This window comes from Anas acuta, chromosome 1 (genome assembly GCF_963932015.1).
Source record: "Anas acuta chromosome 1, bAnaAcu1.1, whole genome shotgun sequence".
Taxonomy (NCBI): Eukaryota; Metazoa; Chordata; class Aves; order Anseriformes; family Anatidae; genus Anas; species Anas acuta.
The window spans coordinates 171932197-171954358 of record NC_088979.1 but is presented as its reverse complement, the minus strand read 5'-3'; the positions used below and the strand labels follow the sequence as shown (position 1 = coordinate 171954358).

The window sequence follows — 22162 nt, the reverse complement described above, 5'->3', positions numbered from 1 at the left end:
TTTTTTTTTTTTTTTTTTTTTCCCTTTTCTCCAACCTGCTCTCCCAGAGGCACAAACAACATTGCTTATTGGTATGGCTCTGGCCAGTGGTAGGTCCCTTTGGAGTCAGCTGAAACTGGCTCTTATCTAACATGGGGCAGCTTCTGGATTCTTCTCACAGAGGCCATCCCTGCAGCCCTCCACTACCAAAGTCTTGCCATGTAAACCTACTACATTAGCAGACTTGCATCTGCTAATGTTAAATGAAGACTAGGTTCAAACACAGAATGTGGTCCTGAGGGGTCGGGCTAGTTTTCTGCTCTCAGGGATAATCATCAAGAGTAATCAATCACTTTTGCAAGGTAACTCTGTACTCTGAATAACATAACCCTAAGAAATACATGTTAAGGAAGTTCCCAGAAGATCATGCAAAGGCAGCAGTTATTCAAGTGCAGCTCAGAACACCATTTCAGAGCAGGAAAAATAGTGTGATTGATAGCTGCTATGAAAGAAAAGCTACAGGGTGAGTTTTACCTGAGGAGAAGTGAGAATCAACAAATATGCAGTGCTGTATTAAGGCCCTTGTTGCTATTCTTAGAAAAGCACTCATTTACCAAAAGAAATATAGTGGCAGAAGACTCACATAGTCCCCCTCTTTGCTAACATTTGTTATAGCTGTCATCATATAGGACAGCAGGAGAGCAAGAGGGGAATGTATATTTAATATCCTGAATTCTAATATTGATGGTAAAGTGATCTCAAGCTGCCTAGACATCACAGCACCTGAGCACAACTTTGAAAACTTTATACACTTAGTCTGTCTCTTCTTCTAGCTCAGTAAGTTTTCATGGGAGGAAAAATCTCTCACAGGAAACCCAGCAGTTCCCAACTAAATATCAAGATAACAAGCTTAGATTATGTCAATGGAAAGAAATGATAGCAAGACTAGCCTAACCAACAAAGAGCTCTTCACCAATCTCGGAAGAAAAAAGCATTCAAGAAATGGAAATGAGGACAAATTATTTAAGAATTAAGAGCAACAAACAAACACAGGCACAGTATCAGAACAAAAAAAGAAAAAAGAAAAAGCAGCAGACGAGATTGCTCTGTAAGTGCATTTGCATAAAAATAAAAACAAAACCACCACCAAGGGAAGTGTTAGTTATGCAAGATGAATGAAAATGAATGAACTGTTTGATGGCTGGGAAGACATTCCAGTCTTCCCTAGTGATAGCAACTACAAGACACTGTATTTGTATCATTGACAAAAAAATAAAAAGAAAAAAGAAAAAAATCTGTCTAGTGAAAGAAAAGAACATAGAAGAACATATGTAAGTTTCCTGAAGTTAGACTTTTGCAGATTGTCTAGGCCCCAAAAGACTTCATTATAAGATATGTTAAAAATTAGCTGAGGCAGAATGAAAAGCAATAGTTCTCAAATATAGCTATTGCTATCACACAGACATCATCTGTTTTTAAACAGAAAGGCAAGGGAGAAGAGAAGCAGTGAGGACTTTTTTTATTAAACCAGAGTCAAGACCATTAATTCTTATCTAAAAAAAAAAAAAAAAAAAAGAATATCCAGACTATATTAATTAATGCTTTCCACAGAAACTGACATAAGATGACCAAGAAATTTGGCCAAGAATAAGTTATGTTAAAACCCTCTTTTTCACAACATTCGTCTAATGACAAAAAGTAGATGAAGTATCTTGATGTCTGATTATCACAGGACATCCTCGTAAACAAGACAGAGAAACGTGGCTCAGATGAAAATACTACCATATGAATGCAGGTAGCTAGAGTTTTCAGAAAGAATAAAAAAAGTCTACTGTGAAAACAGAGCTGTAAGAATGTTTTGCAGAAGTGCCCTAGGATCAGTTCCACTGACATTCTTGCTCATCACCTAAGTGATAAATAGAAAATAATGAATTTGGATATCTTTCAGGTTTACTGGACGACAATATTCAAAGAAAAAATGATAATAGCAAGTAGTCTAGAAAACTGTAACATTTAATACTGAGGAAAAAAAAGGAATAATCATCTGTATAGACCCACCTCACAATGAGATTCAGAAGATAAGTCTGAATAAGCCATGGCAATAAATATGACCTGAAATTTTTGGCATCTTAAATGCCACAGCATTCAAGCATTGCACTGGGACATTTCTATATTTTCCATAAAAATATAATAATTATAGAAATTAATAATTTCTAAGTAATAAATTTTCTCTAAACTGTTGACCTTAGACATTTTCCCCCACTATGACAGAAATGCAGCCACTAAGAGGGTGTAGAATTAATAAATTAATATATATAAAGTCTTTCTCCCTCCAAAAACAATTATTTACTTGATTTACTTCAGATTTTTGAATTTCCTCCATTTTTCATTAAACTCCTCAATTCAGACACTTAGTAATACCTATAGCAATTTAGAAGGGAAAAATACTGCCATCTCCTGGATGAAGTGAAGCTTGCAGTTCTCTTAACGTGTTCATCTTGCATGCTTTCATCAGATTTTGTACATGTATTTAGAGATATAAGCTGAAAGCTAGGGTAGAGTGCAACATGCAAGGTAAATCTTGGTGGCCTAAATTCAGCAGCAACATGAACCAGGTCCACCCACAAAAATTCTACATGTGAACACCTTCCTTCCAACTAGCCCTCCTCTTCCTCACGTACAAACCAAATGCAGTTTGTTTTCATTAAAAGCACAGCAGACTGGATGAAGTAGAGTTACAGAACTCCTGACCTACAGTTTTCATATCTTTCAGTTATCATCTTGCTTTTACTATTAAAGATCTGCAATTGAATCACCTGTTTTTCTCCAACAGCCTTCAAGCAGCAGCTTCTGAGAACATACCAAATGCTCTGAGTATAACCTAGTCAGGTTATCTGTGTTTTTGTGTCATTGAACAAATTACACAACAAAAATAACAGTCCATTAGTGCCTATTTTGTATCTACAAAGGTGTATAAAATTACTTTGGTAACTACTTGTGTTCCTTTTTTTTTTTTTTTTTTTAAAACACATCAACTACAGAAGGATCTCTGATACATTATCAGAAGTGATTTACGACAGGGAGTGTGTGTTTGGGGGGTAAAGCCAGTTATCTAGTAACTTGGGACACACCTAGTAATAACAATTCACATTGTAGGTAAGCTGCAAACAACATTATATAAAGGCTCATTCATTTCCCTAACAACACTGGCTGTTGTCCTAGTGCTAATTTTGTTCCAGGGCTAATTCAGAGCTACATTAGGAATCTACTGCTCTATTCATGTCAGCTACTCAGAGACAGCCTGAGAATGTAGTTCAGTTATGTTTCTTCCCTGGATTATATCTGAAACATTACACAGCTGTGAATGTTTTAAAATTAGTTTTCTAACACCAACTACACAGCATGTAATATTAATAACTTCTCCCATCGATCCCTCTGAAGTTTGAACTTTTTTTTTCATGCTATGTTTAATTATTCCTCTGGAAAAGACCACAACTATACCAAGCAAAAGCAGTAGTGTCAGAAGGCTTCCACAGGCAGAGAAGCATTAGGAAAGCACAAGGTTTGAATGAAAACAAACTGACAGAATGTATCAACAGAATGAAAAACACTGGTCAAGTCTACAATACAGACAAATTTTTGGCAGCCATTACTTGAATACTACAATTATGTCTTAAAGTATTTGGAAGTGCTGTTACTTCCTTTTTCTGGCCATGTGAACAGTCTATTATGCATCTGCCTGATGCTATTTCTTATCTAAGAAAATGATGTAATTTCATGCCTTTGTCTTCTTTATACTGGAAGAATATTCTGCTCAGCTTTCTGACGCTTCTTAAGAACTGTATGTGGATAGGAAAAAAAAAAGACCCGGAAGATAAATGTGATAAGATTATTGTAAAAGTACTCTCTAAAGACAAAAGTGGTTTTCTCCATAATTTTTAATTTCATAGTATTTGACTTTCTTCTATTCTGCAATTATAGTTGAGGTTTACAGCTGTTAATACTTTTGGATAAGCTGAAGTAAAGGAATTCTGGAATTTTTTGTTTATTGTAACTCAGGTTCTCTTTGCAGATTGTATGTTATGGATGTTAAGGCATGGTCTGTCCTTAGAGGAGTAATTTAGGCACCGGAGTAAGAAAAAAAAAAAAGACATTTTGTATTTTCAACTCAACATTTAATTTCTAAAAAAAAAACACAAACAAAACAACATGCAAGTTTGTAATATACACCATTTGATTCTTACCAAAAGAGATGTGTATAAATATATGTTTTCTTTCTAATAGAGATCTTCATCTGTAGTCATAATCCTGAATGCCAATCAATCCAATTGTTTTTTAGGCAAACTGATTCCACTGAAGAATGTAGATCTGTATTGTTTCAAGTGCTGGACAGCAAACGTGACGGCAGAACTTTCTCCAGCTACCTGCCATTCCGGTGAATCAAGTTTAAGAATCTCATTACTTATACAAAAGCAACAGAACTCCAGTCTTTATAGGCTTCTTCAGATGATTTCCACATGACAAAAATGTGGAAACAGCAATTTACATGCGTAATGTCAGTGAACTCACTAAACTAAGAGAAAATGCCGTATTTCTTCTCCAATTCTTCAACCTGAGTATCTTTCAACCCCATGTGTTTCACATGACTGAACAATACCTGTGTAACTGTAAAAAAAAAAAAAAACACAAACCATTATTTTTGCAATTAACAGTCAGAACGTAAATTAGTTCAACTCTTTCTTCTGTAAGGGTTTTCAGCATTATACAGCTGAAATATGAGTAAGTTTTTAGAATTACTCAGAGGATCAAGAAAGGCAGCAAAGAGAAGCCCTCTGTTTTGATGCTCGTGAATTGCCTAACAACATTTCCTTAAAAGGATATACAATACTGACAACGTAAACAGACAGATTTTATTTTGTTTACTATCTTGGCACTACACCATTAAATGCAGAAGATAAAAGTTAATGCCAGATGGCAGATAAAGCTTACATCAGGTTATGGTGTGAAGGCAATTCCTGAGTGGAACTGACTTGCACTTCAGTAAGTCAAACAAGTAATTTTATTTTAAGGAGATTCACATAACAAAATTTTCAAATTATAATGGTTATTAGTGAAACTCAATTATAGAGAGTAAATCTAACATTACTTGTTCCTAAAGAAAAGTTTGGCTTGTGAGTGTCTCACTGTTACTCAGTCTGTCTGGCAATAAGTAAAACAAGGTGGTAAAACAAGAAGTGTTTGACATGAAAACCACAGTTTTATAAACCTGGAATTCAAGCCAGTGTCAGCCTGGATTGCAACCTAATCTAAGTGACGCCTCAAGGACAGGACAGAGGTTTAGAAACACTTGCTTTGTTTCTAAAAAAACAAAATAAAAATAAAATAAAAAAATAAAAAAATGCTTGCTAAAAAAATATGATTTTTTTTGACAGCACTAAAATCGTAATTGCTGAAGTGGTCATACCTGTGAAAACTGTAATTGGTACATCTTGACCTGAGATGTAAGATTTCATACAAATTCATAAATTTGTAGCATTGCTAGTTACAAACTGAAGTGGTAATGAGAAGTTATTTTAGCAGAGTAAAGTGCGGTGCTATTACTGACAAAACCAGAAGGATTTAGCTATATTTTTTCAAGTCTTAATAAATGATCAAAAGATTTAAGAAAAATGATATATTTTCATCTTGGCTTCTAAAGTAATCAAAAAGCATTGAATTAGGCAAGTAACTAATCTTAAATTATTATTTCATGGAATAAACAATAGTAGCACTCTTTTGCACGTTTCTTACAAAATACAGTATCAACAAACCGACTTTTAGAAGATGGTACTGAACTACTTACTTTTTTTCTCTGAGCCTGACATAAACATTACTGCCATATCAAATCTTTTTAATTCAGATAGCCTCTGGAGGACTTCAAGGATGAGTGATGGCTCCTCTTTCCTGTAGAAGATTATTAGAAACATAAAAATAACTACTGTTGATTAGAAAGATTCAGTAGCTGCAAGCAATATTAAAGACTTCAGGAAATGAAAGGACCAATGGAATTCCTTTCCCATTCTCATCTTTCCTGTGCATTCTTCCACTGACTTAGCAGACAGCCAAAACCAGAAATATTTATCCAAGCATCCTTTTAATACAGACCAAGAGCAGAGAAGTACAAAAAAAAAAAAATGGACTGATGCAAAATGATTGCTGTTAATGTACAGAATAGCTATTAAATGATTTAATGCTTTCACCTTGTCGTAACAAGCACCTCATTACAGCTACTGACATTTTTATATGTATAGGCAATTCCTAGATTTTGTTCATTTTATATTCTTCTGGACAACAGGCAGTAGTAAGCAAGCACCATCTTTGCTACAAATACTAAAAACTAAGAGTGTTTTTCTTCTGTAACTTGTTCTGTCACCCTACAGAACAAATGCCTTTTACCTTACTGCAAACAACTTAAGCTTACTAGCCTTTCAAAGTCATACCACAAATATAGGACCATGCCTCGTCACACAAATGATGGGTATTTACAGAAACTGAGAAAAAGCCTGATATTCATTTACATTTACTTTTCTCCATAAAACAAGGACTGATCAGCATTTTGAATGCATGCTCACAGCATAATTCATGTAAGTAACAAACTGCCTCCAACAGGTAAATGATATTTAAGAACCAAATGGTAGCAGAGACAAATTTCAGAGCAAATTGTCATTCCTTTCACATTAGAACTTCTAGCTCCTATACATTTACTACAAGCTACTGTAAAATTCTAGCAGGTAATTAAGAATTCAGAGTGTATCACAATAGACATGGCATAGAAAAATTAAACCACATGTATTTCTTAGCTTCAGGAATAGGCAAAATTAATATCGTGCAACCATATGTGATAATGGGACATACATAGTAACACGAACAAAAATTATTTCATTCTATCTAAATGTTACTAACAGGTTAGTCTAGGTAGAACCTATTTATTTCCTTACTTTTCTGACTTTTCAAGATATGTCTAATTTCTTAGTAAGGAAGAATTAAATCATTCCAAGTATTGTACCCGGACTCATGTAATGCTACATATTCAAAATAATTTTGTAAGACCAAAAGTGAGGGGCAGGATGGGAATAATAACAAGCAATATACAACAAAAGAGAAGCTTAACTTACGTAATGTAGAAGTCGTGTAGAATTTTCAGTATCTGGTTAAACAAGTCTGGATCTAAGGACTTCTGGAACAGTTTTGGATAAAACGAAGGCTCTATTTGCTTTGGGAAAATTAAGAAAGGTATGTTATTTAGGCAAAAAAAAAAAACACATTTGAGTCATAAGAATTATAAATGAATATTTAGGATATCTTGGGCAATGCTGGAAGTGCATGAAAACTAACAAATTACTGTTTATGTGTTTTGTCTGGCTTTAATTTTTTCTTGAGAAGATTTTTGCTACATTCTTTAAAAAAAAGCATTCTAAGCAATTTCTGTATATATATATATATATTATATATATATATATATACACACACATACACACACACACACATCAGCAGAAGCTGATAGATGTAGATTGATTTGTTTCTTGATGTGTTTCAAGTATTTTTTCAATATAAAGGGAGAAGAATTTTGCTATATGTCTGGTTACCCTAGAAGCATTCATCTGAAGAAAACAGAATTTCACTTTGCTGACATTATGTTTACAGACTTAGGGCCTACGCTTAAAAGATGACAGATTATACAGAGACTGTACTCTACACGAGGTAAGTGAAAAGTCAGACCCAAGAGGAGAACTATTCGGATGCAGCTCACACTACTTATAATTATGTGCAGGCAATTAAAGAAAGGGACTATTTCACACTGCTAAGACAATCTAACATAGCTACCCTTTTTGCCTAAGTTGATGCTATCAAAGTACTGTCAGACAATACGTTTCATACCTTGAGATACAAATACAGTTTTTCTGGGCAGTCTTTCAGCTTCCTGAAATCAGATTCAAGCTGGAAAGAATTTGCAGGAATGGCAGGGACTGCAGAAGCAGATCTATATGATGCTTTGATTTCTTTTTCTGCCTGCTTGTTTGTAGTAAAAGATGGATGCAACACTGGTGAAATTCCTTTCACACTAGCAGGAAGCCTGAAGAGAGATTTCAAAGTATGTAATCTAGAAAACATTTAAGGAAGTTTTGCACTGAGACCTAACAGGAGACCTTTCAAATCCTAAAAAATCTAAAACACTTGAACACCTCCAGGGATGGGGCATCCACAGCTTCTCTGGGCAACCTGTTCCTTTGCCTCACCACTCTCTGAATGACAAATTTCCTCCAAACCTCTAATCTAAATCTCCCCTTTTACTTTAAAACCATTCCCACTTTTCCTGTCATTATCTGACTGACCTGAAGGTTCGTCTGAGGTTAAACCACAGTACAAGTGAGCAACCTGTTTCAATTTCAATACTGGTTACAGTGGCACTATTTTTTGTCCTATAATTTGTCAGTTAAGTCCATTTATTTTTTCAGAAATTATAAAATGATTGAGGAATTTACTTTTTTCTTCAACACCTGGTAAATCCATTTGACTGAGCTGAAAAAGCCAAGGGGAAACAGTCCTCACAAAGTCTTCAATCAGGATTCCATAAAAGGTACTAAGGAAAGATACAGTGCACGAGGAAGTGAATATGGAATATGGGAAAATATTTCCAGTTTCTTCCTCTTCGAAATGTAAGAGCAACTACTAACTTTCCATACGACACTAACAGACTATATGTGTTTCTACCACCAAAGAAACAGACATGTAAGAACTGCATGTTTCTTTGCATATTTTTTTTAATTCAAATTCTCAATATTATGTTATATATCTCATCACGTGTAGAAGTTTGAGAATTAAGATTATATTTCAACTACATCTACCTTCCTAAAAGAGGGTCAGAATTTTTATACTTACTGTAATGGTGATGTATCAGCAATTTCTTCTATTTTTAATTGTTTTGCTTTTGGAATGTCCATTGTAGTTAAGTGATCATCCTGATCCAGATTCTCTGTTGCTTCAATACTTGTCAAATTTGTACAGTTATTAACGAAAGAAGTAGTGCTGGGGAAGTCACTATTTGGCATGTCGTCATCAACTACTTCAATGGGTATTGTTCGCAAAGGCTTCTAAACAGAACACACACCTGATGTCATGCATGTAAGCCTTTATGTATAAATATACACTGTATTGGCACCAGAGAAACTCCTGTTTATAATTAAACAACTTCATCATACCCAGTTTCATGTATGTTGAAACACACAGGAGACACTTAGTGAAGATAAATGGCAAAAAAAGGAAGCTTCATGACTTTCTACAGGAAGTCTTATATTATCATTTGCTCAATTTGTTATAAACCAGCACACCCCTACAGTATCTCAGAATCTGTATTCTGTTTTTCCAGTAAAAAAGAAAAAAAAGTTTTGGGGGTTCCCCCCCCCAAAAAAAAAAAAAAAAAGGTTTTGACCAATGACCTGATCAAGCTTTGTAGTTTAGCTAAACAAAGAAGCACCCATAAACATATGACTTATCTCTCAACTTCATATTTTGAGATAAATATTTGTAACTCAGGCCTCCTGGCTGACCAAGTTACATACAACACAAGGTAATAATCCTTCCACTGGAGAACATGCTGAGTAATTAAAATGCTTCAGCTTGTTCGTTTCATCTCTGCATGATCACCATTATTTCTGATCACCTACCACCACGTTCCTAGGTCTTATGAAGCACCAGTTAGTGGAACTTTGGAATTCTTTGAATAGAATCTAAATTGCTCTACGAATATTGATGCAAATATACATGGTTAAACTAAACATATTCAACAATTTTTACTTTTAGAGATGGCAGATTTCTCTGCCCAGCTCTAACATAAACCCTCTGCAAGTCTTCACAACAATTTGCAAACTGCTTTAAATTATGCCCAAAAAGCCCTGTATGGTTGGTACGAACAGACAATATATGGTTTACTTTGACAATATGACACCTCATCATTGTGCTAAGAGTGCCTACTCGATATGAGACACAGTTACAGTTCTTCTTTGGGCAGTACAAAGAACACAGATACTTAATCTGTACTTGTTACAGATTACACAGAAAAAATTTACAGAGTTACACAGAAAAAATGCCGCCTAGTATCTCAACTTAGCAGCCAAACTGAAAACTGACTATAATCAGGCGTCGTATTTCAGCTATTTCACAATAAATTAAGGTTTCTAAAGATAGTATATTAAATAGATATACTTTTACCATCTGGTTGTAGAGCATATAATACTTTAAAGGAAAGGTATCAAAATAATCACATATTTCCTACAAAAACTAGCCACACATTTTGAACATGCTTTGTATTTACACAAGAATGCATACTCCATATCATCATATTTTGTCATATGTAACCCATCAGTGGTTATAGTCAGAATGATAATTCAGACTTTAAAAATGTTGCTTCTTGAAAAAAAAATAATTCAGCTATTTCACAGCATACATGGATGAAACTGCAGGCTCAAAGCTATCGCAGTAGCCCTGAGTGATACCAACATATGAGATGGGTATGCAACATGTCTTGTTACTACAGCAGTTGCTATAGGAACTGGAAACAGCTGATGAAAGAGAAGGGACATTTACCCAGAGCTTTCTCAAGTCTGTAGTCAAACATGAGAGGCTGAACCCATTTACCCATTAGCCACCCATCTACTCTCAACTATGTTAGGACTCGGGAGAGGGTTGTGGAGTTGCCTCCCTATTTCATACTGTTGATATATATACACACTATGTTTCCTGTATAGCACTGTTTACACTATGGATACTGTTGAACACACACAGAAATGCAGAAGTTACATTCTTGAAAAAATATCACTAAAGTAAATCTCTGAACTTTTGAGATTTCCACATGCAGTATATATCTATCAGAAGATGCAAGAAGCTGACTGTAACTTAAACTCTACTTTTTCCCATCATTATACATAGCAATTCACAAAGTTTTTGTTTGTTTTTTTTTTTAAAAAAAAAACAACAACTCACTGTTGATTTCAGGAGTGATGGATCATCAATGAGTTTCACTATATTCTTTATTTCTGCTTCTTTTATCAATACTGCAGGATATTCTTTATATTCTTGAGCTAACTGTTCTTTCTCAGCTAATTCCTGGAAAAAAAAAATTAACAATGTAATTTTCCCAGAAAGACTGCAAGTTTCAGAAATAATTATTTGTTAAAATTTACGTAATAAAGAATGAAAAAACTATTACTGTAGGTTTACATTAAAAAAAAATCATTGGTGTACATACATTTCTTATTTTAGTGAGTTCATTTATCGCTTGTTTATTTCCAGGTTCCAGCTTCAGAACAGCTTCAAAATCTGAAGTGAAAGACAACATATGAAAAATGTACGCATTTCAAGTTACGAATTGAAATTTGTGATTTTAATTTTTCTAACGGCAAATTTTTATACCTCCCATTTGTTTTCATAGCTATAAAATACTTAAAGTAACTCATCCTAATATCTATCTTAATCTAGTTTTACATTAATTTTTCAAACTATTACTATTAAGTAGCAATTGTTGTAATTTAACACAAGCCCGTCCTCCTATCATAAGAATACCAATATAAAAGTTATACATATTAATTGAAAAACAACTAAGCCCATTCATCCTAACTTTTGCACTGAAACCTCAGCTAGTCAGCACGTTATTTAATTGTTATTTTAAGATTAAAAACAAAAATCAGGACCTCCTTTTACTTATCTACTTCTACTATTTCTACTTATGTCCTTCTACCTATCACACATCCTAATTCAGAGTCATACCTTGCATAGCTTCTTTTAACTTTCCAAGAGCAACTCTTGCAGCCCCTCTTCTGGCAAAAGCTTTAGAATAGGAGGCATCTAACAGCAAAGCTTGCGTACAATCATTTTCTGCCTCTTCATATCTCAGCAAAAGAATAATACAAAATTAATGATTAGTTTCAAAATAAGCAATTTCAACTTAAAAGACAGAGCTACACAGAAGTTAAAATACAAAGGCCTTAATTACCTATATACTACTGATCCAAAACATAGAACAAAAAATAAAAGAGCATATTTTTAACAATATCAGAAATTATAAGTCAGCATATTCTTGTATTAAGGTCATTTTCTTTCATTCTAAGATCAAGTCATTCCAGTTATATTTGATCATGACTCCAATGTGTGAATATTAAAGTATTTTTGTTCATTCCTTTTCTCTCAATCTATCATTAAATTTACAGAAACGGTACATTTTTTTCAGCTCTCAAAAACCTACAGAGCTGGTGAGAATACCAATGAGCTTTTGTTGCATTTCATGTTTGAGTCCTCTTTGAAGTGTAAACAATACAACGATTTATCTTGCACTATCAGTTTTCTTCTTGGCCATTCAAGTAGAGTATCACTTCCTCTGATTCTCTGACATTACTTGCATTATGGTATCCTCTACGGCTTCAACGGAAATAGTACCCATGCAGTCTACTTTATAATTGCATACTTTGAGATCAGTGCATTGTCTGTACATGGTCAGCCACAACACATTAGAAGAGATGACTGATAAAACATTCAGCTCTCTGCTTCTCATGCTATCATCAATTTAAAAGGTTTAAACTCCTATACCAACAGGGAGTCAAAGCAAAAAAAAAAAAAAAAAAAGCAAAATTCAAAGACTTCAAAAACAGTCATTTGGAATTTTGCTCATTTGGTAGAAAGTATGCATTTCCTACTGTTACTGGATTACGTGAGAAAAGTTTAAAAGTTTAATTAGAGAAATTACACGTACACACTATTAGAGTTAGAGAAGTATTTTTAAAGATTACTTTATTCTCAGAAAAAGCTCCTATCCATTCCTTTTCAAGTTAGCAATTGCAATCCACTTTTTCATACAGGGCAACACTCAGTAGCTGACTGTTTTTATAGCCAAAAAAGACAAAGGTGCCGGTCCTTGGATAAAGGTAAATATATAGAATTTTACACGTGTGAAAGAATTAGAAGTCAAACTTAAAAAAAAAAAATCACTTAGGTTTCATTATAATTTCAAACTTATGTTATTTTATTTTCTCAGAACTTCTTTCCTATGAAATACATTATGAGATCCCACATATTCGGTTGTTTTTAAATCACTTGTTGTTTTCAGTATGATTTATTCCATACCAAATTCTAGAAAGAATTGCAACAAGTGACTCATGAAACTTGGGTGAAAACCCACTGGATCAGGCTTCCTTCTAGTTCAGAACTACATACAGAATTTCTTATATTAGAAATAAAGAAACAATACAGTACATGCAATCCTACTTACTTTTGAATCTTCAGATAGGCCATAGCTCTGTTAGCTGGCAGAAGTGCATTGGTGCCATCTGCTGCTATACCACGTGTATAACATTCTATTGCAGCCTCATACTTCCCTTCTTTGAAATAACCATTACCCTGTTATAGTTAAGTTCAGAGAAAAGGTAACGTTGAGAAAGATCTAGTGCAATTAGCTATTTTTTTCTTTTTAGTAGACAAGGACACAATATCAAGAAGATGAATCACAAAGAACACAAATTTCAAGACAGGTATTTATGACATTTTTTCATATCTAAACTCTTTGGAGGCAGACCACAAAAATTTCTTATTTTTTTCCAGTACTTCATGGATTAAAAATAATGCTATCTCTACAGTTTAAGGTGATTAGTTGGAAAAGAAAGAAATGGTACATTAAGTAGGCAACAGGAGAGGTTCCACAGTAAAGAAATTTTAGTCTAGTACAGTATGTTGTTCATAGCACAGTTGAATGACTGTAGGGCTGTTCCTGGCAACACTGATCCTATTAAGTACAAATTGCAGCCTCTGCTTTTTTTTTTTTTTGCCAGTGAGGAAAGTAGCAGCAGAGAAGATGATGCACGCATAATATTTCTTTACTCTTGATGTGCACTATAAGCCAGGCTGCACCCAAAGTTAGTGATTCTGTAGCCACAGCTAATAGCATTTTGTTACTGTGGCCCCTTTTTGTTCCGTTTACCTACCTAATGTATCCTTTCATTATTTCCCTACCCTTAATCCTACTAACCTCTTAAAACCAGTAAAAGAAAAATGAAAACTTATAAAAAGTCAGAAGTTAAGTAGATAAGAGAATAGTAAGACAATTTTAGTTTAGTAGGTAAAGTTATTTCTTAATTGCAGTGGTGGGGAGGGAGAGAAATCAACAAGCCAACTATGAGTCAAGATAATATACCCAGAAATAACATTATCAGAAATAACGTTGTCATTGTTGCCTGTACTCCTTTAAGTTCTTCTTATAACTACATTTCACCATGTCATCAGTGGTTTGAAAACAAAAGATGTACAACCCTAGTTGGGAAAGAGTCAAGATGCACATAATACTGGACAAATGGGCTATTTGTAAAATATAGTTCTGGTTTTATCTTACTATATATCTGAAATTTATCATGTACAAATGAAGCTCTAAAAGCAAGCTTGCAATTATTCCCCCAGAAGATTCCAAAAAGAACTGAACCTGACTCCCCTTCCTCCCACCACCAACAGAGCCTGAAACAGCAATTAAGCTGTGCATCAAGCACACTGTATATATGATGTTCAGGACAGAATCAAATTTAATTTGAGCTAACAAGCTAACAGCACAAGACTATGCTCTAGTTTGCTAGTTCTCTTCTTCCCTTAGAAGTTGCAACTTACGAGATCTTTTTCTATAACAGCCTTCTGCTTGAGCTGCTCGTCTTCAATGCACCTCTTCTCTTTGTCTGTTAATTCTGGTTTTACTGCATCTTCACACTCCTTCTGTCCTGAGCTTTCTTTTGATGATAGAGCCTGCAAAGATGTTGTTTCTCAGTAGGCATTTCCCTCACACATTTTCAGAACAGGAGTTACAATAAATTCTAAACTTTTAAGAAGTAAAGATCTGCCAAGCATTTTAACAGAAATGTTCTTACTGTAAGCTGAAAACAAATTGAAGACATCATTCTAAGCTCAAAAACGTATTTCTGTGAGGAACTGCGAGTCAGAATATTACATGGGAAATAGAAGATATGTAATTTTTGCAGCACAGTGTAAAATGATCCATGAAAACTGTCTATATAATCCTGATTCACAGATTCTTCAGTTACTTTCAATTTCTTCAATTATCAAAGACTTTGGGTCTTCATTTGAAATAAAGCTTTATCAAAGAACTTTAAGAACTACCATTGAAGAGGTAATGCTAGATACTCTTATATTTTAGTAAGATCATAATAAAAAGCATTCTTTCCCTGTCACGAAAGAGGTTAGACTTGCAGCAGAGTTTCTGTTCTGCTAGGCTTAAACTGACTTTCTGGTCTGGCATAGCACAGCAAGCAGTGGAACCACAAGCAGCCTAGCAGTTTAGCTTTACTCTGCTACCAAGAGAATATATCATTTTTCTGATTTTCTGATATACCTGTACTGCTACCTTGTACCAAAACACTAAACATGACTTTAAAAAAAAATCATTAACACAAGAAATTGAAAAAACACCTGATGGAAGAAGATAAAGCCAGAGAAGCTGGTGTACACATCCAATCATAATCTGCCAACCCACCATTACACTGGTGTATGCATACTCTCCAGAACTAGAAGACATTAAATTACAGATTTTGACTTCAGAGAACTTGAAGTGCCAGCAAAAGCCTATGAGATTGTGTTGAATTCAGTTCTTGTTATAAATTGATACAAACTAAACAGGATGTATTAATTTATATTGGGGCCTATCAACCTTATTACCTGATTAATTTTCTTCAGTTCATTTTTTGCTTCAAAGTTGTTTGCATCCAGCTCTAGAACTTTTTCATAATCTATGAGAAGATCAGAAAACAACGTTTCAAGTATGAATTATAGGCCTGTAACTGCAGCATAAAATAAGAGCACTCTTCTGGAGATAACCTTTTTCTGTAGTTTCCTAAAAATCATGATATTACAAACAACACTAAGATATTTAATACTGGATAATTCTTTAACTACGGACACCTATGGTAATCATTTAGACTTGCTGCTTGAATTTCACCCTCACAGAAGAATATGCAATATGGTATTTCATTATTTTTGTTTACAGATTTTGAAAATTAAATTCCTACGTCAAATACATGAATCACACAAGCTTTAGGCAAGCCCACAGGTAAACAATGTGCATGTTTTTTAAGAAATTATTAAATATGACCCACCTTCTTTAGCACCTTGAAGATTTTTTAAAGCAAAGCGAGCAGCCCCTCTTCTGGCATAAGCCTTTATGTAATTTTTATCTAAAGCAAGTGCTAAATTACAATCAGATTCTGCAACAGAAAACCTATTTAAAAAAAAAGTGAATTAGTGAACACATCTAGAAAACAAAAAATAAAACCTCAGCATTACTCAGCAAGTTACTCCTTCCTAAAGTGATAAATTTTCAGGCTTCAAAAGGGGTAGAGAACAAGTGTTTAAACACCTCTTGATTCAGAATACATGGGAAAAGCAAAGGAAAACAGATGTCAGCAATCTCTACTGCAACAAAAAGAATAACCAACTCCCCTATACCCTTAACTTCCCCCAAAAGAAATTAAAACCTTAAAAATAGAGATCATAGAACCAGAAAGGCAAGTTGGATGCTAAACTTCTGTTTTTCCTTTTTTTGAAGTCTTGTGCTATAACATAGAAGGTGGCAAACTTAAAGCACGAAAAGACAGAAGGAAAACAAGATGACAGAAACTACCAGATTCCCAGATTCCTATTACACTTCGAAACTGCAAAGCAAGTTTGAAACCAGCCTTACATAGGCCTACATATTACAGCATGATAAGTAGTATAATCAAAAGTTAAAACCACACACACATTAAAAAACTGAAGGTAAAATGTCATAGAAAAAAGTATTACGGATTTAACAATACAGTTCTTACTTTTTCATTCTATAAAAAGCAGATGCTCTGTTTGTGGGCAATACTGGATTGTACGGATCATAATGCATCCCTTTAGTGTAGCATTTTATAGCTTCATCAAAGTTTCCTTGTTTAAAGTAGTTGTTACCCTGCAAATAGGAAGAAAATAGTAATTTTAACAAATTACTGTGTAGATACATTTTGTTCTTTTTTTAAGCAAAAATCAGTAATCAAAGCTTGTATTTTAGAATGCTCACGTTTTTTTAAAATCTTTCACAAATTACTGCTTTACTGTGAAACACTTCTTGTAACTAAAATATTAAATATTCTATCTTAAATATTTACCATCGTTTATACAGTAAATTGTTCTTGTTATGCTAACTTTCAGTATCTGTAGGTCTTTCCTACAAACATAGAAGCAGCACATACAAAGCTGTTTGAACTGCCATATAAGTTTACTGAAGTTTTTTTTTTTGTTTGTTTTGTTTTTTTTTTTTTTTAAAAAGAGATTAGATTTGGCATCCTCCCTTTCCTAGGTAAGTATTCTAATTTACATCTCTTTTGGGACATGGCTTTTATCTGCTGCCAGAATGATAACAGTCACAGATATCTCAATTTCTCCTCTGTGTAGAATGCAGATTATACATCTGGGAATTTCACAGCAGTAGGGAACGTAGGCAGATGTCATGCATGCAGACAATTTAAAAACAAAACAAAGCCACTAAGAAATTCTACTGAAGAGCATGGACTGACAGATGGTATCAGATGGTTGTTTTTAAATACACTTTCTCAGAACCTCATAAATTTCTACATAACTATCTTAGACTATCTACCTCACAAGTTGATGTAGTTCAGGTGCTCTTTATCTGATGCTCTTTATTCATTCCACCTAGTATTATTAAAATTCAGATTTCTCCTAATTACTATTAGGGGAAAGTCCTGAAAAGACTTTCACAATGGTATCAGGTCACAGATGTTAAGTATTCAGCATGCAACTCGATTAACAGAAACTTCTAATATTATATTGGGCTTCTAGCCAGCCCAAGACTGGGAGGAAGGAACGCTCATACAAATGAAACTCTTCATAACACTAAAAACCAAAGAAGTATTAACACAGAACAAACAGGTAAAGCTTTCACTAGTCACACAACAGCAAAGTATGTTTTTTGTTATTGTCTATGCCAACAAAGAGTGCTACTTGGTCAGTTGATACTGTTGGTACTGCTGAAAAGTGCTCCTGTTTGATTTTGGGGTATTCCTGTCTTAGATAAAGAGATATGTACAAGAAAGCACCTAAAAGGCAGAAGGCAATAAATTACTTCTTTCACTCTGAAGAGGAAATTATTAGGGCTAAAGTTATTATCCTGGCTTGACTACATGTCTCTGGTGCTTGAATCTGTCATGTAGGACAAAACCATGATGTGAGAACCTTAGAGAATTTGTTCATTTTTCTTGCAGAGAAACATTGCTGAGTCCAAGATCTACTAGGTGTCTGTAGCAAGATCCAACAGGCCCCTGATGATGAGCATGGCATGCCTAATAAGGATCCTGTACACCGAGAAAAGCTAAAGACCAGCATTTATTCTGTTTTCCTTCCACAAATGCAAAAGCATTTTTTGCCACAAGGTGGAAAACTGTTTGGCACACATCTTAAATGTTGTTCAGATGACTAGCATTTATTATTTCCCAGATTCGATCATGATGACAGGAGTTGTTTTGTATACTTGCCCAAAGGCAAAGTTTGATCAACATCTTGTTGAAAGCAACCAAAGATTTTGTACTTTTTATCCGAAGAAATCCTTGCTATGCCCATTAAGAAGGTGAAGCATAAGATAGGTCTCATTGTATTTTGTTTGCAAAACAGGGTAAAAATCTTAACTGGTACCAACTTGCCATTACCAAGCCAGTGGAGACATATGAGTTTCTCCATCATTCAGAGACACAGAGAAATTCTTGGGGATTTCACTTGGGGCACTTATACCTTGGGCTCCAGTAAGCATGTTTGGTCTATACAGCAATTCTACAGAGCAGTCCAACTTTTTAATGAAAAAAAAAAAAAAAAAATACACAAATACATTGATCATTATAAGCGTACATTAAGTAAAGTGACAGCCTTTGCTGCAATCAGTGATGAGGAGAAACAGAAATGTAGTCAGAATTCTGTACGTTGGAATAATGGGCAGGAACACAGACATTAAAAAAAAAAATCTGAAGAGCAGGCACATTCCAGCAGAACTCTCATCTCAGCAGACAATCTTTTAAAAACAAATTACAAATGCACCTACGTCCAAGTCCCTATTTTGTAGATAATAAACATTTATAATGCTATTACCTTTTCCTTCTCTGCAAGAGCCTTTTCTGCATCTATACGAATTCCGTCTTCTTCAGAGTCTGATTCTGGAGACACAGAATCATGAGTACTGTCATCTTTATCAAGTTCTTCCAGTATTTTATCCTGAAAAGGGACAAAATAATTTATTATAACTTATCAATACAAAATAAATCAAGTAAGACTAAGAAAATGAGTCGTCTGATTAAAAATCTCTACTCCTTAAGTCCTCTTCATTCTGCATTCTACATTTCACAAGACTTATCTTCTAATACTGACAGCCATGTTTAGTCTTATATTCTACAAGAACTATAACCTTTTAACAGGCCTATTGATAAAAGATTGCATTTGATTTTAAGTGAAGAGAAATCTGCTGCATGAAAACACAATCAATAGGAAGCTGCAGTATTTCTCATTATTCCACATGTTAAAGTTAACCCCTTTTGGGGAAAAAGCTACTTTCTACAGTCATACAGTATTCAGCACAGTAAGTAAATCTGATTTCAAAACAGAAGTGCCTAGGGAGAAAACTAAATTAACAAGAAAATATCCTGACTCACCACATCAAGTTTTCCCCATGCTTCATAATCATAAGACTTGATTTTGTTTTTCTTGTTTTCCTCAGTAGTTGTCTTTGATGGGACTTTACTTTTGCTTTTCTTCTTTTTCTTAAAAGCCTTGTTTCGAATTGGTGGTAAATTCTAGATTGAAATAAGTAATTTATTATCAAACAGAATAACTATTATTTACTTGTACTGAATAGTCTACAGTATAGATATCATAGAAATCTATTTCTAATAATATTTCTATTTCTATTTAGAAATATAAATATATAGAGATATTTCTACTTCTATAATATCTGTATCTGCTGGCTAGTTTGACTTTAGAAATCCATTAAGCAAGCTGTTCTCAGGAATTTCTGCAAAACCACTAGAGACAAGCATAAATCTTTCAGTATACGGTAATAACAAGTATTTTATGCAAGCAATGGCTGCAAGTTAGAGCACAGGAAGTTCTGCACTGACATGCAAAAGAACTTCATGGTGAGGGTAACAGAGCATTGGAACAGGCTGCCTAGGGAGGTTGTGGAGTCTCCCTCTCTGGAGACATTCAAGGCCTGTCTGGACGCCTACCTGGGCAGCCTGCTCTGAGGAACCTGCTTTGGCGGGGGGGGTTGGACCCAATGATCTTTCGAGGTCCCTTCCAACCCCTACAGTTCTGTGATTTGTGATACAAGGTTAAGTTTTACAACAACTTTCTGCAGAGTATCACTGAAAAACTAGCATTAATATATTAAAAGACCACAATAAATAAATAACAGTGATGCTACAGATAGAAATATTCTCCTAGGTCTACCTGGAATCGATTAAACACTTATTGTCACAAAGCATTCATGAACTCCAGAAGCTACAACCCCACAGCTCTGTTGGTGGAACAGTTTACAGAGGAATCCTCAATCTACTTCAGACGAGGAACAAGTCAGCTGGGTTAGCTCGTACCATCTACTCAAATATTACATGCCAACATGTGTAATTTTGCTGAAGTTAACTGGATTCTCTGAAATAAAAAACCTGCAAAAAGGATTATCTTTCTGTAGCTTGACTCTTCATTAGACATGGGAGGGAAGAAAAGGAATGGAACAAGAAGTTACTAAAAACACTGTCATGTAATGAATAGCTGAGTTAATAAAAATCGTAAGTCCATCAATTTTTACCTCTTCTGGAACACCACTCTGTTTCCTTAATTCAGAATCTACTTCCTTAATATCTTTTTCCCAACTCTCCAGTTCTCTCATAAAATCCTGCAGCTCTTCAGCATTTTGCTTTATCTGCAGCTGTAGCTCCAGAGCTTTATTTGGTGCAGTCATCGTAACCTGCCAAATTTCAAGGAGAAAACTTCCTAAAGAGAATTTCAAAGTAAGTATTGAAGGAAGCTAGCTCCTTCAAAATGAAGAAATCTGACTTGCATACAAGACAGGCTTCCCAAATAACCCAGTAAAAACATTAGATAGGAAGAAACCATAAAGAAACACAACTTAAATGTCTTTGGGAGGGAACAAAAAGAAGACATTATTTGTTCTGATATAATTTAGATTATATAAATATATATAAGTCATGCTCCAATTTAGTGTAAGTTATAAGACTTAACAAGTCAATGAAAGTCCTGAAGGTGATAATGGATAATAATAAACTATGATAGCTCAAAGCAATTTCTGTAGTATTTCCCAGAAGACAGAATAAAGAATACTCCATGTTAAGTCTTAACTACAGATTAAGACTTACAAGGCTTCTGACAAACCAACCCCAAAAGCATTTTCTGCCCTTAGAAACTGCGTATGTTTAGATATGCACGCATTTTTAGGACAGGAAAGAGTAAATGCATGAGGCGGTAATACATAATATAGATGAAGGGCAACTCAGTTATTAGTAACTCCTTCGTTACTAATACTTAAAATAACACTCCTCCACAACTAAAAGCCTAAAGGCACGTTAAACCCTGCCATTTTCTGGGGGCTCTGAAGCGTCTCCGAGTAACAGACAACGCAAGGCCGGAGCGGCTGAGGCTGGCAGGCCCCCAGGAGCCCCCCAGCCCCTGCCCCAGCCCCTGCCCCAGGCGGGACACCCGGAGCAGGCTGCCCAGGGCCGTACCCAGGCGGCTCCGGAGGCTGCCCACGAGGAGACCCCACGGCCCCTCCGGGCAGCCTGCGCCACGCTCCGGCCCCCGCCCGGCCCCGCGGGGCTGCCCGGGGCTCAGCGGGAGCCTCCTGCGCCCCACCCGGCGCCCAGGGCCCCTCACCAACAACCCCCCGGCCCCGGCCCCGGCCGCGTCCCACCTGCGCCGCACCCCGCCTCTTGCGGCCGCTGCCGTCGCCGCCGCCGCGCGGCCCGGCCCGGCCTCCTCCCACCACGCAGCCTCCCGCGGCGGGAGGGGAGGAGGAAGAGGCGGGGAACGCGGCGCATGCGGCATCGCCCTGCCGCCGGGACGGTGGCCGGGA

At 35.5% G+C, this 22162-nt stretch overlaps 1 protein-coding gene and 1 long non-coding RNA gene across 2 annotated transcripts; both read right to left on the bottom strand.

Annotated features, from left to right (window-relative positions):
* Positions 1–4132: 4132 nt before the first annotated feature.
* RPAP3 (RNA polymerase II associated protein 3) lies at positions 4133–22158 on the bottom strand. Its single transcript, XM_068669341.1, has 17 exons — positions 22001–22158; positions 20882–21040; positions 19728–19868; positions 19171–19293; positions 16860–16987; positions 16152–16273; positions 15715–15785; positions 14656–14787; positions 13277–13404; positions 11782–11903; positions 11264–11334; positions 10999–11121; positions 8899–9110; positions 7897–8092; positions 7134–7231; positions 5822–5922; positions 4133–4644 (listed from the first exon to the last, which is right to left on the bottom strand). Exons 2-17 carry the CDS (start codon positions 21032–21034, stop codon positions 4553–4555), a joined length of 2013 nt encoding a protein of 670 aa, XP_068525442.1. The 5' UTR covers positions 21035–21040; positions 22001–22158; the 3' UTR covers positions 4133–4552.
* On the bottom strand, positions 12063–13270 carry LOC137849587 (uncharacterized). The gene is made up of 2 exons (XR_011091968.1): positions 12590–13270; positions 12063–12547 (listed from the first exon to the last, which is right to left on the bottom strand). It is a non-coding gene; the product is annotated as an uncharacterized lncRNA (long non-coding RNA).
* Positions 22159–22162: the final 4 nt, after the last annotated feature.